General features: G+C 44.7%; 1 protein-coding gene across 5 annotated transcripts in view; it reads right to left on the bottom strand.

Moving 5' to 3' along the window:
* Positions 1 to 18640, bottom strand: part of EXPH5 (exophilin 5) — a 98693-nt gene that overhangs the window by 15587 nt on the left and 64466 nt on the right. For 3 of the 5 annotated variants that reach the window (XM_071212317.1, XM_004470854.4, XM_058289254.2), the window contains exons 2-4: positions 16021 to 16181; positions 14407 to 14569; positions 5088 to 5136 (exon numbers count right to left, since the gene is read on the bottom strand). In XM_071212317.1, the coding sequence (XP_071068418.1) occupies positions 5088 to 5136; positions 14407 to 14569; positions 16021 to 16181 (373 nt within the window). Of the gene's footprint in view, positions 1 to 5087; positions 5137 to 13385; positions 13970 to 14406; positions 14570 to 16020; positions 16182 to 18640 lie in introns of those variants that run through there. The other 2 variants (XM_004470855.5, XM_004470856.5) reach the window with 2 other exon arrangements.

Raw genomic sequence — 18640 nt, forward strand, 5'->3', positions numbered from 1 at the left:
AATCAGGATCCTGGAAGCTTATGGGAAGCAGACGTGGCTCAACTGATAGAGCATCTGTCTCCCACACGGAGGGTTCAGGGTTCGATCCCCAGGGCCTCCTGACCCGTGTGGTGAGCTGGCCCATGCACAGTGCTGCTGCCGAGCACAAGGAGTGCTGTGCCATGCAGGGGCACCCCCGCATAGGAGTCCCCCATGCACAAGGAGTGTGCCCCTCAGGGAGAGCTGCCCCGTGTGAAAAAAGCACAGCCTGCCCAGGAGTGGCGCCACACACATGGACCTGATGCAGCAAGATGATGCAACAAAAAAGAGATCAGTTTCCCAGTGCCGCCAGATAATGCAAGCAGGTACAGAAGAACGCAGAGTGAATGGACACAGAGGGCAGACAACGGGGGAGGGGAAAGGAGAGGAATAAATAAAATAAAATCTTAAAAATAAATAAAAAATAAAATGAAGTTTAGTCTTCTCCTTTCAATTTCAAGCTCCTAGCCTGACCTCTGGCCTAGAAAAGACTGATTGATTTATACTCTTTTTTTATATCTAGTATTTTTTTTTAAAAGACTTACTTATCTCACGCCCCCCCCCCCCCCACTGTTGTCTGCTTTCTGTGTCCATTCACTGTATATTCTTCTGTGTCTGCTTGTCTTCTCTTTAGGTAGCACTGGGAACCGATCCTGGGACCTTCTGGAGCGGGAGAGAGGCGCTCAATCTCTTGCACTGTCTCAGCTCCCTGGTCTGCTGTGTCTCTTATTGACTCTCCTCTGTGTGTCTTTTTGTTGTGTCATCTTGCTACGCTAGCTCTCCGCTCGGGCCAGCACTCCACACGGGCCAGCTGGCCTTCACCAGGAGGCCTCAGGACTCGAACCCTGGACCTCCCATATGGTAGACGGGAGCCCAGTGGCTTGAGCCACATCTGCTTCCCCTGGTTCATATTTGTTGAATTGCATTCTGAGACTACTCTTCCCACTGTAATGTTTCCCTCTTCTGAACTTCTCTAACACATTTCTGCACATTCATTTTAGTTCTGAATGTGTTATATTTGAACAAAATTACTTACTCAGTTTTCAATATACTTTTTTTTTAAAATATGCTCTCTCATTTGATCCTCACAACACATTTGTGAATTAGGTAGGGATTGTTACGCCCATTTTGCAGTTTTGCAGATGAGAAAATTGAGTTTCTCAAGGATTTTTTTTTTCTTCACTAATGTGCATATTTTAGACAGTAAACTCTCTGAAGAGAGGAACCTTGCTTTAAATAGTTCATATGTGGTGAGATACTTTGCACGTGTTTACAGATTGGCTTACAATATATCAAGGTAGAAAACCGCATATATAAGATTTCTAGTAACATTACAGGAAGTAAGACTCACAGGAAGTTACAATATTAGAACTCAGCAAAGCATGACTGTGGCAGGATAGCTTAGTGGTTAAGCACATGAGCTCTACACGGGTTCAAATCCTGGCTCTGCCCCAAAATAGCTGTGTGACTTTGGACAAGTTACTTAACCTCTCTGTGCCTTAGTTTCTTTGTAAAAAGGAAATAGCCCCCTCCATAGGTTTACCATGAGAATTAATGAAATAATATTTTTTTCAGATTTATTTCTCCTCTGCCTGTCCCTTTCCCCGTCCCCGTTGTCTGTTCTCTGTGTCCAATCACTGTGTGTTCTTCTGAGTCTCCTTGTCTTCTCTTTAGGTGACACCGGGAACTGATCCTGGGACCTTCCAGAGTGGGAGAGAGGTGCCCGGTCTCTTGTGTCACCTCAGTTCCCTGGTCTGCTGTGTCTCTTATCGTCTCTCCTCTGTGTCTCTTTTTGTTGCATCATCTTGCTGCACCAGCTCTCCGCTCAGGCCAGCACTCCTGCATAGGCCAGCTCTCCACATGGACCAGCTCTCTGCTCGGGCCAGCTTGCTTTCACCAGGAGGCCCCGCGAATGGAACCCTGGATCTCTCATATGGTAGATGGAAGCCCAATCGCTTGAGCCACATCCGCTTTCCTGAATTCATGGCTGTAAAGCATCTTAACGTGGTGCCTAGCCCTGGGCTGGCAGCCTGGCAGGAATGTGATGCAGGGGATTCGAGCACCTCATGGGAGCCGTACCACGTGCCTGAACGACATTCTGCTCAGGAAAGAAGGAAGCTGCTATTTAAACACTGGCATAAACTTAAAAGAAGCAAAGGATTCAGAAACACAGAACTTTTACTTAAAGTAAGAGATATCTAGCCCAGGGTTTCTCAACTTGGGTGCTACTGACATTTTGGGTCAGATAATTCTGTTAGCTGTTCATAATCCTATTAGGTATTAATATTCTTTTGTGGTTCTCGAGAATTTCCTGGAGGACTCCCGCTCGTGCCTGCAGCCTAGTGAGTTGGAAAGGCGTCCCACAAGGTCAGAGGCCAGAGTCTTCAGGCTGGCTTTTAGGAACTCAGTTACAGTCGCAAACGTGGCACATAAAACAGCTGAACAAAGTGTGGCCCTTTCCACAATCCCAGTTCACTCTCCTGATAGTGTCTGCCATTCTGACATGACTAGACAAACAAACCTTCTGTGACAGAGTAACCTGAGAAGATCTGAGAACTCCTAGGGCAGCCAAACCTGCAGAACAGTTGTCGGAATTCAGACCTAAGTTCACCGATGTGATCAAATACCTTGGTAAAGGCAAGTAACGACTTTTTAAAAGGTGTTCCCATATTTGCTCTGTGTCTGTAAAGGGCAATCCACCAACCCACCTGGCGTGTCTTCTTCAGTCATGGGCTGCTTGGCGGGTGCCAGGCAGTGGGGATACACAGGTGAGGGTGACAGCCCCTGCCTCAGGGAGCCCACGCCCACCCACGTGAAGCGCCCAGTGGGGTGAGTGCCACACTGGAGACGTGTTTCGAGGGGGACAGGCCTGGTGGTATCGCCTAACAGCAAGCTCGGCCAGAACTTGTGTAGGGATATGGGCTGAGTCAGCGGGCAAAGCTGCTGGAAGACACTTTTGGTCGCGACAACCGGGTTAAGGAGAGCAGCTGGCATCTAGTGGGCAGAGGCAGGGGTTGCTCCTAAACATCCTACAGTGCACAGGCCGGACACACAATGAGGAATTCCACAGCCCGAAGCACCAGTGGTGCCCAGGGTGAGACATGCCGGACTAGATGCGATCGAAGTTTAAAGATAATTTTTAACTCTAAAAAAGTCTATGTTTCCTGAAATCCTGTGCTTCTTTAAAGTATACACAAATGTTTAAATAGCAGCTTCCTTCTTTCCTGACAGGGAGATGACCTAATAACGCGGTACAACCTCCCACAAGCTGCTGGCATCCCCTTCGCACCACTCCTGCCAGGCTGCCAACCAAGCGGTGGGAAGTCCGTGCCTTCAGATCCTGGCCAGAACCCCTGTCGCATGGCGGGCTGACTCCCAGCTCTCTGTGGGCTCACAGAGCAGGACTTCGGTGAATAATGGAAATCTACATCCCACTCAGAACCTCTGCTGTAGAAAGCAGTTTTCATTATTCTCTTCTCTCCTACTTTATAATAGTTATTAACTGGGAACAAAAATGACTGCCTTCAGTTTCACTTTCATTTTCCTCGCTCTCAGCTTTTGGACAGACATACTCTAAGCGGGGATGTTTAAATGCAAACCGCAATCCACAGTGTCAGAGAAAGATATCTATTAATTCTCAGATGGGATTTGTCAAGCTCCAGAAGGCCAAATTTGCTCTGATTTGAAAACTTCCAGGCATTTGCATTTCTTCTTACATGCCCCAAGGCTCTTAAATGGCATTGGATGGTTAGCCATAGCGCTAGTCCAAGAAAAGGGCACACAAGCATCCGGGAACAGAGCTCTGTCCTGCTTGGAGAGCAAAAGCCAGATGCAGAGGATGTGCCACTGCAGCTCTCTCAGTTCGAAGGGACAGTGGCAGACAGAGAGCGACTGTGGCCCAGAGGCAGACGTCTTTGGGACTGATGGAGCTGAGGGCATGACTGCCTTTTGGCTGCGGAGTTAAAGACGTAGTCGACTACCATTTACCAGTGTGACCTTGGGCGCGATCTGTAAATTCTCTAAACCTCAGTTTCCTTGACTTTAAAACAGAAATAACAGCCACACCTACTTCGTAGATTTCCTGTGAGGGAGCTATGTCAAGTGCCTGGTCTGTAGTAAATTCTCAATGGGAGTAAAGCAGTTTTTGGTGCTAATGTCACGGTTCGGGCTCCGCACAGAAAGGAGCGAGCAAAGGGTTAAGTGTTAGTTTCTAGAAAGAAGTAACTGTTACCTGAAGAAGTAAGAAGGCTCACTTTTGTTTTTGAACTGAAGAGCCTCTGTTTACATGCACTCCTTTCCGGAATTATACCCCATGCTCTTTGTAAAAAAGAGAGGGAGAGAAAGCGAAAAATAGGTGTAACACTAACCCACAATAAATTGGAAAATTCCTCTGCCCTTCTCCTGCCCTCTTAGGTTCCTTCCAGAACTCTCTACCTTGACATCATTTCCAAACCACATGAACTACACAGAAAGACAGAGGCGTGTGTAGATCGAGAGCTATGACCATGAGAAAGCAAGAAACAGAAAAGCGAACAGCTTCTCCATCTAGTTAGCACGTGACCACAGTGATAAATGTATATTTAAGCCTTTGGAGGGGGATGCTGCGTCAATGCCCTCATGGGATCTTGCTCCGGCTCAACGCATCTCAGGTATCAGTGGCTTCCTCTTTGAATACTAATGATGGTCAAATATAGAAAAGGTCCAGCCCAGGCCCACGCAGGCCTACTTGCAAAAGTGGCAGTGGCTGCCTTCAGCCTCTTCCTCTGCCCAAAGCTTTGGGGCTGTATAGGAGCAGCACGTGGTAAAATATTAGAGACGCCACTGATGGCGTGAGTGGAAACGTGCTGGCCTCACTCCTTCCTGGCAGAGCCATCTCTTTGAGCATTTCCATACCAGAGACAACTGGAAGCCAACCACGACTGGAAAACTTTGGACTTCCTAGGCAAAATCTAAACTTGTAAAACAAATTGAAAACTGAGCCAAGGGAATCCTATTCAAATTGGTAGCCAACCTGGAATCACATACATTCAGAATTCCTTAGAGTAACACTTGGTTTGCTGGTTACTTACTGTGGCAGTTCTCCTTATGGACACAGAAGGTTCTGCAGGGCCATCACATCTGTGGAAAGAATTTGAAATAATTTCTTTCAAGCAGGGCCTAACTTTTACCAGGAGGAAAATCAACAGCACATTTGCCATTAAATCTTGCTATCTCAAGATGATAGACTTTTGAATGTTCTATTGGAAAACATTTCTAGGTTAGTGCAGTGTTGAAGAAAATTTTTGGAAAACTTTCCCTGGGTTTGCTTAGAATCTTTGTTACTCAAGTAGCCAAGAGAAAAATTACATAGTAGATTTGTATTTCAGCACAGCATAAAAACATAATAGCAAAAAGAGTTACATTTGTGGAGTGTGCCAGGCACTGCTCTCAAGTTCTACCTGTGTTTTAACTCACTTGAATACCTCAACCCTGTAAGGTGGATAGTGTTACCATTTGCATTTAACAGCTGAGGAGCTGGAAGTGCAGAGATGTTAGATTGGGCTGTCCCAGGCACAAGGACCACACGCTGTTTAAATCCACAGCCTTCTTGTTAACCAGTGTGGCACGCTGGCTTGTCTTGCAAATGGGAAACAGATGTTCTGTTTCTATACATTTTCATACCAAAAAGGGACTCAGTCAGGAACAGACGCCACAAACAAGGGAAAATCTTAAAAAGCAGATCCTTTCAAGATGGCTTCACGGGGAGCGGATATGGCCAAGAGCTTTGAGCGCCTGCTTCCCATGAACCCATGTTCCTGGGTTCAACCCCTGGTACCTCCTTAAAAATATGGCTTCAGGATGTTTATTTTTATAAAGATGCCTTACTTAATAGGAAACCATCTCAGAGGAGAACAATTATGCCTTTACAATTCATGTGGCTTCTCTCTCAGGTCGGTGAGAGGAAAAAAAAAATTAATTAGGTCCAAAATTAAGATAGAAGTTCTTATCTTTTAAATCCATAAACCTTATTCCAAGGTGTGCCTGCCTAAATTATAGCACAAGAGTTAGCAGCCTGTAAGGGCTCAGCCAGAGCTCAGTATGAAATTAGGTGCTTGGCTCTCCGAAGAGAACAGGAAGGGGAACAAAGAGTTAAACCACCTGGGACTCTAGGTCAGATCTTCAGAAGTGGCAAGGCAATTTTCCTTCAACCAAACTCCTAACTTTTTCATGGTTCATGAAAGCTGAGCATAAAACTTGGGAGGCCAAGCAATTCATATGTTTCCCATATCCCTATGTATTTTACAGTTTAGCTCACAGTTTAACAGAAATGAAAATTAACTGAGAGTTTTCCATATTACTCTGCAATATCAACTCTACTAATAATATCTGGAAGTTAGGCACTGTTTTTCTTTTTCTTTTTAGTTTATCTTTATTAAACCTGCCTGCCTAGCTTCCTGCTAGGTACTACTTTACTACTTTGAGTGCCTTGGAGGAAACAAATACGACTGAGACACGGACACTGAGAGCCCTGGATAGTAGGAAAGATTAGGTCCATAAAGAACCAAAGCCAAGATGTGATAAATCTGCAAAGAGATGTTAAGTAAAAGGCACTGAAAAGGCAGAGTCCGGTGGGCATTTCCGGGGGATGAACAGGGAAGGCAATGGAGAGAAGCGGGTACGACAGGCTCAAGAGCAGGGGACTGCTCAAGTGGTCAAGTTGCCTGGAGCTAAGAACTGGCAGATGGTGAAGATTCTTCCCAGAGCCCCGTCGGGGCTGCAGCAGCTGGGCAGCTCACCAGCCCCATCAGCTCTGGCGTGAGGGCAGGAATCAGTGTCTGAGTGTCAGGTAAGTGGAAGACGTGGCTGCAGAGGACACCTGGAGTACAACTGGGACACAGGGCCGCTGAGTGCGAGAGTGTGCAGCTAGCTCGTGAAAGGATTCTCCTCCAAAACTATTTTCTAGTCTCTATACCTTTGCAGATACCATTCAGAAATTCTCATTCAATAGAGTAGGATGGACCTCGAGAATAGTCTTTTTTTTTTTTTTTTTGTACTAGAATATTCTTTTCTGACCAGAACCCTGGGTGATTTCCCCCCAGTGCTGTGGAGCACATTTTAATCCCTGACCACTGAAGAGCTCCACCTGCCTGTCCACAGGCAAGTCATGTCTGAAATACACCCCACTTTCTCCTTCCATCCCCACGTCTCCCTTCAAAGCCATCAACAAATCCTGTCGATTCAAACACAGAAATCCCTCTCAAATCCATCCCCGTCTCTACATCCTCCTGTCTTTACCCTAGTAAAGACTTTATTATCTCGTGCCTTTATTACTGCAATAGCTCTATAACTGTCCCTCTGTCACCAGGTTTTGCCCCAATCCAACCCATTCTCTACACTTCAGCCAGAGAGATCTGTATCAACTGAACCATGCCAAGTCCCTGCTTAACATTTTACTGACTTCCATTTTAGACTTTCAGGCTAAAGTCCAAATTCTTCCCTCCATTTATAAGACCCCACGTGATCTTGTCCCTGCACACTTTTCCAGCCTCACAATTACCTTCTCCATAGCGAATTTGCCTCACCTCTTAGCCTATGCTCACACCAGTCTTTTGCTGGAGACACTTTTCCACCACCCCTGTGCCTAGACAGTATCTCATCCCTGAAAATCTTTATAAAGGCCATTTTCTCCGGGAGACCTTCCCTGAGCCTGCACTTAGTCTGGGAAGCATACCCCTCGAAGGTGTTCTAGATCACGCAGAACTTCCCCGTCTGAGCACTATTCTGCTTCCCTATCTCCTTGTCTGTGTCCTCACAAGACTAAAGCCCAATGACGCCAAGAGCTGTGTCTGTTTTGTCCTACTATTTCCTTGGAGCCTGCCGGCACAGCGCGGTACAGGGTATTCCTTGAGCAGTGCTTGTTGAATAAGTGAACGCATGGGTTTATTCTTTTATTAAAATTTATTTCTCTCCCCTCCCCCCACCCCAGTTGTCTGTTCTCTGTGTCTATTTGCTGCGTCTTCTTTGTCCGCTTCTGTTGTTGTCAGTGGCACGGGAATCTGTGTTTCTTTTTGTTGCGTCATCTTGCTGTGTCAGTTCTCCGTGTGTGCGGCGCCATTCCTGGGCAGGCTGCACTTTCTTTCGCACTGGGCGGTTCTCCTTACAGGGTGCACTCCTTGCACGTGGGACTCCCCTACGTGGGGGACACCCCTGCTTGGCAGGGCACTCCTTGCGCGCATCAGCACTGCGCATGGGCCAGCTCCACACGGATCAAGGAGGCCCAGGGTTTGAACCGTGGACCTCCCATGTGGTAGATGGACGCCCTAACCGCTGGGCTAAGTCCGCCACCTGGATTTATTCTTATCCTCATCACATCAACCTAGCTTCCCCAGGCAGAGTGGAGAGTCCACCAGGGACAACTCCTTCTTCCTCACCCACCACATCCAGTTCTCAGGTTCTCATGTTGCTATATTCTAAAGCCTGCACAAACCTGCCCATTTCTTTGCCCCCCATTGCCTCTATTGTAGTGAAGCCACCTCCGTCTCCATGGTCCTTAACATGGACTCTCTGACTCTAGTTTTGCTCCTTCAAATCTATTCCTTTGGTGCAGCTATGGCAGTTTCTCAGCCTCAGCACTACTGAAATTTTGGATTGGATAATTCTTCGAGGCAGTGGTCTGTCCTGTGTGCTGAAGGATGTTTAGTAGCATCTTGGCTTCCACCCACCAGATGCCAGCAGCATCCCCCCTCCAGCTGTGACAATCAAAACTGTCTTTGGATGTTGTCAAGTGTCCTTTGGGTGTGGGTTAGGGTGGCAAATCACCCCTGGCTGAGAAACACTGAGCTAAAGTGATCTTTCCAAAATGAAAATCTGATTATGTTACTTCCCTGTCCAAAAAACATCAGTGGAAAAAAAAAGATATACATATACACACACATGGAAATATACCAGAATGTGGTGTTCGTCCGGGTCAGAGAATTGTGGTGATTTTTTTCTCTTATGTATACATAATAAGGAAAAGAAAGTTACTATTTTTTAAAGTGGTCACGGGCTCCCCACCGCCTGCTACTAGAGTGCATGGCATGTAGGTGACCGTGTCTGGACTCCCAGCCTCTCTGGCCTCATCTCTTATGACTCCTCATCTTGGTCTGTGTCACCGAGACCCAGTGACCTAGATGAGTTGCTACTCTCTTTGCTTATGTCATTCTTTCCAGCCGGGGCAGCCATCTGACATAATTGCCGGGCTAAGAGCTATCTGACCCTCAAAAATTGGCTCTCCTCTTCCAAGGTGGCTCTGGGTCCCCCAGTCTGGGTTAAATGCTCCTCCTCTATTTCCTCTGGCAGAAGCACCAGGCACCAACCACAGCATTCACCATAACCGTGCCCTTGGCTGGCAGCTAGTCCACATGGTGTGAAGTCTAAGAGGCACCTCATCCTCATTTGCTGGAATATTGTTGCAATCCATATACAAACCCATGGCCGGCACGAGGGCATTGGCCCTTCCTGGTGTTCTGTGGCTACTTCCTCTCCTACCACGTGCAGCCACCTGCTGTTCCTGCCAGGTCACGAGGTGCTCCAGGCATGACTTTCTTTATTTCACTATTTTATATCTGGCACTAAACCCTGCATCTGACCTAGAGTAGGACTCAATAAGAGCCTGAAGGATCCATGAGTGGGAAGCCGTCACCTCTGCTTTTATCACCCAGGCCAGGAGCCTCTTGCTCACACCTTCACTACACGTGTCCCAACTCAAACACAAGCACCTGTGGAAGGTCGACTGTTGGTGCTCAAGAAGATCTGCCCCTGTCCTAATCCCTGGAATTATTTGGAAAAGGGATTTGCAGATGTAATTCAGTTAAGGATCTTGAGATGAGGAGATTAGGAGTTATCTGGGTGGGTCCTAAATCCAGTGGCAGTTGTCATTTAAGAGTGAGGCAGAGAGGCATTACACAGACAGAGGAGGATGCGGAGATTGGGGTGACACAGGTACAATTAAAAAGATGCCATCAGAAGCTGGATGGGGCCAAGAACAGATTCTCCTCAGAGCCCCTGGGGGAAGTGCAGCTCTGCTGCATCTCAGACTTCCCGCCTCCAGATCTGTGAGAACATAAATGCCTGTGGCGCAGCACAATGAAGCAATGAAGGAGACACAAGGAGGAAACACAATCAGAGACACAACAAGCAGGGAGTGGATGTACCTCAAGCAATTAGGTGCCTCCCTTCCACATGGGAGGTCCTGGGTTCGGTTCCTGGTGCCTCCTAAAGAGGAGACAAGCAGAGAACGAGTGCAAACAAGGGGTGGGGAGAAATAAATAAATAAAAAGAAATCTTAAAAAAAAGTCTGTTGCTTTAAGCCACACAGTGGCAGCCCTAGGAGAAGGGAAAGTGAGAACAAACAGTAGGATCTTTGAAGAGAGAAAAAAATTCAGGAAAAAAATATGTGGTCTGCCTTTTTAACTTGCCAGAATAGCAGTTGACCTTTTTGCTCAAAAAAAACTGGAGTGGCAGCTGCCATAGCTGTGCACACCTATGCATCAGCATATTTGGGTCTGTCCGAAGAGCAGCTGGGTGGACCCTCCAGGGCTCGCTGCATCCCAGGGGAAGAAAACCATCCCAGGTGGGCGCGCACATACTAAGCGGAAGCAGGTGCCACTCCAATCACAACCAGGAAGTACGTTCCTACTCCGCTAGTCATCAGAGGAGGGAGATATTTTTTAATTAAACATTGTACAGGTTACTCAGGCAGTCTTCCTTTTTTTCTTTTTTTTAAGCACTTAAAAAATTTTTCTTTTTTTAAAAGAAGCTTTAGATTACATAAATGTAACCCACCGAATGTACCGGGGGAGAGTGTAAACCACAGGGTAAACTATTATCTGTGTGGTGCAGCAGTGCCCCCAAATGTGTTCACCGAGTGCGAGGAGTGTGCCGCAGTGACGGGGGAGGTTGTTGGTGTGGGAGAAGAGGGGTGGGGGGTATATAGGAACCTCATATTTTTTAGTGTAACGTTTTTTGTGTGGTGTACATATCTTCAAAAAAATACAATTTACAAAAATGATGTGGTGGGGTGGGGAGTGGGTTCTATGGGAACCTCTTATGTTTTGTTTTTTTTTTAATGTAACTTTCCTTGTGCTCTATTAACTTAAAAAATAAAAAGAAGAAAATAAAGGGGCTTCCCATATGCCCCCCCCTTCCCCCTCCCACACTTCCCCACATTAATATCCTTCATTAGTGTGGTACATTTGTTACAACTGATCAACACGGATTAGTTCCCCTGGACTTTCACTCTGTCCCAATCCTTGAGTCTACAATAAAGAGTGTGTCCGTGTGTGTGTGGAGGGGATCCACATTCTTAAAATCCCCATCATGAAATGGTAGCACGTGGCTGCACAGCTTTGAGAGTCTGTGTGGACCTGAGGGCAAGTGGCCCCTGGAGAAGGCAACTTCACTGTGGAGTATCTGCAGCGTGGGATGAGTGGCAATACATGTCACCTATCATAGCGGGGAGGGCAACAGAGGAATAACTGAGGGTCTGGGACAGGACCGAAGCAACCCTAGGGGCCACCTGGCAGCCTGAAAGTCTGCCTCTGTCAGCTCGTGAAATACACACTACTGGTACCTGCTGGACAATGTGGAAGGAATGAGTGAAGTGATGGAATCACTCGAGTACTGTCGTGAGGGCTGAACACCATGTCACAGGCACTGTACACCGTGGCACGAGGAAACATGCCTGAGGAGAGTGCCGGCAGAAAGCTACACCCATGCATAAAATGTCTCCAGCTGTCAAAACTGGCTAGCAATCAGTAAATTAAAACATGAACAGGAAAGATTTTTCTTTTTTCCTAGGGTTGGGGTGGGGCTACAGAGAGGGATGGTTCCATCAAGTACAAACAGGATTAAAGTCATAATGGAATAATTCGGGAAGCGCATACATTTAGGAGGAGGAGCAAATCGTTCTGAAGCAGAAATGGTAAGACCTTTTGCCTATTTATAAATTCATGAATTCATGAATTCCCATGGTTTTTAAGCCACTGATACTAGGAAATCACAAAGCTTCACCATATCATATATTTTTATGGGCTGGGCCTCTCTCAAGTGAACAAGTGTATCTGCTAATAAAAAAGTTATTTCCGTTTTCTTCTGGGCAAGGTTACCCCTTAGCAAGTGTCATTTCTCAGTTAAACCATGCCTTCAAAGATGAAAAGAAACTTCTCTCATAATCAAGTCTTGTAGGGCTGAGCAGAAGCTGTTCTTTGTACAGGGGTGTTGATTCTTTTTTCTCTGATTTGCAAAAGGTCCTCTAGACCGCTTGGCTGCCTTGTTCTGCCCGGCACCGTGTGTGACCAAGTCGAGCCCTCGGCTGCGGGCAGGTAGAAACCTGACGCGGATCTGTGCGGTGACTGTGCTCCCCGGGGGGGCCCTTTGTCGTTCCTCCCAGGGTGCTCACAGGGAGGGAGGAAGTCCTGAGTCAGAGTTTGCACTGGGAAGGTTTGAAAGATCAGAACTGCCAAAGAAAGTTAGGCTCTATCTCAGCTTAAAGAGCCCCTCACGATCTATGATAATCCATAATCTATATCACCACAATGTATGATAATACATGTTAGATTACCTGCTATAGGGCAGCCCTACCCTTGAAACTGCGCATTCAGGATATCCAAATAATTAGGTCACATTCATATTTAAAAGGAAAAAGAACATGCTTTTTCATTTTATCTTCCGAAACCATTATAAGCAAAACAACAGTGCCTTCATTATTTTCTGTACCAGCGGAATTAATAAATATTTACGAACATTAATGATCATGTTAAGATAAATGCTAAATAGACCCACTTATGTTTTGAAAGTGAAATGTGTTTTTCAGATGACAAAGTCTGGAAACTGTTAAAGATAAACACACACACAGATACTTCAGCGATGAAATTTGTTCCATCTCTGCATACTGTGCGCTTCAGTTTGTCTCATTAAAATGAAGCTACAAGTCATTTTGGTATATTAAAAGGAGAATTACTAAACTAGAACTTTGCAATAGTTTCATATTTTTCAGTTTGGTCTATAATCAAAACACGTGACACTCAAAATGAAGATTATAGATCTTTTACTTTCTTTGATTCATTTTTGCAGTAATTTGCAATATGAACACAGATTTAACTTGTCCATAGAGATAACAGATTAAACAACTTTGTCAAGTTTACTAATGTTAAATTGTTCAGCGGTATAAAACTCTAACTTAAAGAATTTCACCAAAACCACAAACTACATCACAAGTTCCCACAACCACATTGTGAAAATTTCTTTTCTCCTTACAAACTCCCTTTGAAGGAAATACTCAATTTTAAATGCTCCAAATGAGAGAACTACCATTTCAAATATTTTTACAAAGAGAAGCAACTCACCTATTCGAAGAGTATTTCTTTGCAAGTAACTCTGGTAGGGACAGCCACATAAATCTACATTTCCTTCACCTCCTTCGTCATTTAACCAAAGATAAAAACAGCCTCAGGTGAAAGCTGGAAGTAAAAAATCCTCCCATGCATCCAGGAGAGGCGAGAGGGCTCGGTGGCTGCTCAAGTCTGGCAGCCTCAGCACATGCCCCACCAGCTCCTCCCTGCCTATTGTTTTTCTGGGACAGTGACCTTCAATAACTTTTATTTAGCGCCACAACTCACTCTTAAAGGTTTGACGACACACGCAACATACCACGTGCCCAGCCAACACCTTAAGGGGGTGGGAAGCTTTCCAACCAGGAAGACAGGCAGAAAAAATTTAGCAGTCAGCTCAGGAGCCTTGCCTGTTTCCCACAAAACAATCCGGCCGCGGAGTGATTCAGGATGAACTGATTTATACGGTTCTAAATGGGGCAGCACCTGGGACCCTGCCTCTACGGCTCCAAAAGATCCCGCTCCCTTCACCTGAAGTTTAAATTCGGGGCAGCCACCTCAGAATGGCTGCCCTCAGTATTTCTGGTGACAGGAATACAATTCCCCACCCCACCCCGCCCCCTGTTTTGCAATGCTCTTCGCTCTTCTCAGATTTACTCTTGGTTAGTCTTTATATCATCTCTCCTGGTGAACAGAGACACACCTTCCTCCCCCTCCCCAAAGATAAACACATCTTCACAGCCAGGGTACAGACCAGAGCCTCTTGGCGTGGTGCAAAAACCTGCCAATGACTGTCTCTCAGCATTTAACCATCAGCCACCCAAGTGCACCACCCGGGACCTGCGCAGTCGGTTAGCAGTTGGAGCTCAGGTGAGTCGAGTTTCTTAGGACTGTTACCATGTGCACTAAGTCCTGTTTCTTTTGTTATTATCTGAATATAAATGCTAAGAACAAACATTTAACATTCTGAACACAAAAGAGCCTTCTGGAGTCGAGACTGGATAACGAACAGACATTTGATCCGAGTTTAGCTCACCCTTTCTTTCCCAGTGATGGAAGCTTGAAAGATTCCTTTCCCGTTTTTCTGAAGGAGAACAGGGAAGTGAATGATGATCTGAAGTTTAGCCGAGAAGGAGCAGGTGCTGGTTTCTTTTGATTAGGTAGATTTTGAGATCTTGACGTTTCTGATTCCCTAGGATCTAAAAGAATTGTGGAAATTTTGCATTATTACACTTTGAGGTCAATATACCTCAAAGAACTAAGTCTTCCTGCTTACTTCCCTCTCTCCCCCTGTCCAGACTGGAAATGGAGGAGATGTCCCCATGGGGAGACTTCAGGGGTTCAGGAGAGTCCGAGCCACTCCTCCGGACCTGTACTCTGATAGCTGTGCAAGCAAGAGAAAATCATCACAGAAGTGGGTCTCTGGATATGAGCTAGAGAAAATTCTCACAGGAGGAGTCTCTGGATATGAGCTAGAGAAAATCCTCACAGGAGGAGTCTCTGGATATGAGCTAGAGAAAACCCTCGCAGGTGTCGTGTCTGGATATGAGCTGGAGAAAATCCTCACAGAAGTGAATCTCTGGATATAAGCTAGAGAAAATCCTCACAGGAGTTGTCTCTGGATAAGAGCTAGAGAAAATCCTCACAGGAGGAGTCTCTGGATATGAGCTAGAGAAAATCCTCACAGAAGTGAGTCTCTGGATATGATCTAGAGAAAATCCTCACAGAAGTGAGCCTCTGGATATGAGCTAGAGAAAATCCTCACAGAAGTGAGTCTCTGGATATGCAGATTGAGGATTTAATTCTGGAGCATGTCCCTCCCCTCACACAAACTGCATGAATCTTTCTCAGCACATCTTCCCCTCTACCCCGAAGGTGGGTTGTCAGGGACCCCACCCTATTCCCTTGTTGCTCTTAACCACTGTGTCCTCCAGAAATGTTTATATTTGTACTTTAAGGCATAACTTTTTATACCTAAGGAAGTAAAGGAAAAGAAAATGAAACCATTTAGGGTACCCCCTAGTCCCTCCAAAATCAATCTCTGTATATATGTATTTGCTACATATATGGTTTATATGTGTGTGCATGTAACATAAGTGTGTATGATACAGGTATAAATATATGAATTAGACTTATATATAAATATTTTAAAATTCTAAGGCATTCCTCCTTTCCTTTTGTCCCTCCCCTTCTCCTTCACCATCGTTCCATTCATTTAAGTGTTCAATGTGTTTCAGCTTATTGCTTTACACATACGATTTTATTTAACAATCACCCTAAGATGTAGGTATTATTATTATACCCATTTAAACATGAGAAAATTGAGGCTTACAGAGAATAATGGACTGGAACAGAGTCAGCTGGAGAGAGACAGGGGGCAGATTTGAACCCAGGCTTTTTTTGGCATGGAGCCTGCCTTCCTCACCACTGTACTACCTTGCCTGATTCTACAAGCATACCCTCAAGACATTATCACCGTGAAATAACACATGGCTCTTTTCAGTGTGTGCTGCATATACATCTTTTTCATCTTATGATTTTAGAGTCGTCCTAAAAATGGATTGGTTAAATTAGAGGTCCACCTAGCCAGTATCTACAATACTATATATTCTAAGAAAAAATAACTTTTCTATCTAAAATTTTTTCTTACCATTTTTTGCCATCCCATTCCTTAGCTTGTATGTAAGTGGTGTTTTCAACATTTGGCTAACGTCTGTTTCATTGCAAAACTTTTTTCTTTGGATTTCTTCAAACCATTCACCAGTCACTCCTTGAAGCCACCTGATATCCCTCTTTGTTTTCTGGAGTTTGCTGAAATAAAATAAAAACATCAATGCATTCTTCAGATTCTTAGAATTTTGGCCCATTCACATGTGGTACAAACTCACAGTGATGGGCTAAACTTTATATATAGGTCCCAAGGAGAGTGGGGGCAGTTTGCTCTAGTCACAATTTCCTTTCACCACTATATATATATATGCTGTATTCTTCTAAATACAATGACAACCTAAGATTTTTTTTCCAGTAATTAAAATAATCAAGTCAGTAGAGGCAACCTGGATTGAGCAATATGCTAAAACCTGACCTAACAATGCAATTCAGTGGTTAGATGTTTTAATGACATTAGAAGATTCTAGTTCTGATTACTTATTCACTCATTAATCAATGAAATGTTTATTGAACGATGTCAATGCACCAAGTCTGTTTAGGCAGAGGGGATTCAACAATGAATGTAAGAGAAAGGATGCTTACTTGCCCACCCTATGGTCAAAGATAAAAGCTAATATGGAGAGAAGAAATTGTTGTATGTAATAGTCTTAGATAATGGAATTCTTTAAATAAACACAAAGCAGGAGCCTGTGATTGAGCACAGGGCTAATGAATCAGGTGGCAAGTGACAGTGACAGTTTGATTTGAGGTGGACAGGCTGTCCTGAGCACAAATGCACCTGTTCCACACATCAGAATACCAGGCCTGAAATTCTAGTATGGCTTTTTCCCTCTCTTCTGCCCTTTCCTGCATTTCAGTCCTCTTTCAAAGGAAAATGCTGCTCCGACTCTGTAACAAAATCACCAGACGTGATTCTTCATGTTTTTTTTTAAGCAGATCATTATCAGGAGGATCTTAGAACTGTTTGGAAGTGAGAGGTTCTTAATCCGGATGGAGATGTCCCTGGATTGAGGGAAAAAGAGCAGAAAGGGGAGTTTGAGGAACAAGATGACAAATCTCATAAAGTGGTGAGTTCTGCATAGCACTGGTGAAAAAGCAGGCTTGCTGTTGAATTCCAAGTGTGGGAAGTTCGGCTATTTGGGGAAGTATTTCATGTGACTCAGCAGCCATTTTGTCCTTTATTCGAGGTGAGCTGTGAAGCACAAGCGTTAGGGACTTTGTATTACTAAGAAGGTGGCGAGCAAGAAGTCTACAAAGGGGTAAATTTGAAATGAAAGGCAAAGAACTGAGGTAGGTGCAACTCAGGCTCCTGCTTGGGGCTACGATACTGCCATTTCATAAAATAACCAAGAAGGAAGCCAGAGGTCATCCTGCCCAGACTTGCACCTTGAAAAGCGTTAGGCAGCAACTATTCAGCCTACCAAATCTGCAGTTGTGCCTCCCATTTTGCCACTGCCACCCACCCCTCTGACACCTGGTCACATCTGTCCCATACAGACAGACTGAGAGACCACACACACCTGCTTCTAAACACCACCAGCCACCTCCAGCTTCTTAGGACTGTCTCACATTTGCTCACGACCTAGACTTCCTCCATGCCTCCCAAACTGTTGGTTCTCCAGCTGTCGGCACCATCCAGCCTCCAGTTCTCCTCATACCCGTCTCATTTCAGAGGACAGTTGAGCCACCTGCCTTAGGAACTCTCTACTCATAACTTTTCTTTCTTTCTTTGATGTAACATTGACTCTCCTTGAAAATAATCACAGTTCACTTAATCCTACCCTAAGCACTCAATCAATGCTAGCACACATGTCCATCCCTGCCTGCTTCCTTTTCCACCTTCCAGCCAACGAAATCAGGAGTCTCTCTTTCCCCATGTATGCTCAGATACTTTGACTTCTGTTTCAGAAAATATACTTTAAAGAACTAAATTGCCCCAGAAGGCACATTAATTTAACTGAATGTTGTGCATTTGCTAATAATAATTGTGCAGGCAATGTAGAATACCGGGAAAAGGCATACGACATAATATGAAGCATAATAAAAACAAAATACAGCATTTTATCTATGATTACAACCATGTAAAAAAAGATGTATTAATTTGGACACATTAGGGAAAAATGAATACCTGATCTCTTAAAGTAGAATAATTATGGCATCATTTATATTTTTAGCTTTTTAACTATGTTTATTCAATAAGCACAATAGAGAGAGCTATTTTTTCATGTTTTTAGTCGTGAATTTTTATTTGTATTGCAATTTTTCCATTATGATTTTTTTTTGATGGTTGAGAAAAAAATCAGACATTTTCACAGTCTGATACAATTACTACTGCCCTTTTGGTATGATTTTTTACTTCTGCATTTTCCACATGGTTGTGATAAAGTTAATTGTACAAGCATTTGTGGAATGTGTCCTATGGTACAGATGCCAGGATAAAACAGTGAGCAGAGCAGATATGGTTCCTGCTCTCGAGGAGCTTATAGTCTAATGGGAGAGGCAGACATGAATTCAATAACAATACAGATACAAATGCTGGGTAACAAATAGTGGTCAGTATGACTTATTCATTCAGTACATGCTTGAACTCTAGGTAAAGA

The sequence above is a fragment of the Dasypus novemcinctus genome, chromosome 27 (assembly GCF_030445035.2).
Source record: "Dasypus novemcinctus isolate mDasNov1 chromosome 27, mDasNov1.1.hap2, whole genome shotgun sequence".
NCBI lineage: Eukaryota > Metazoa > Chordata > Mammalia > Cingulata > Dasypodidae > Dasypus > Dasypus novemcinctus.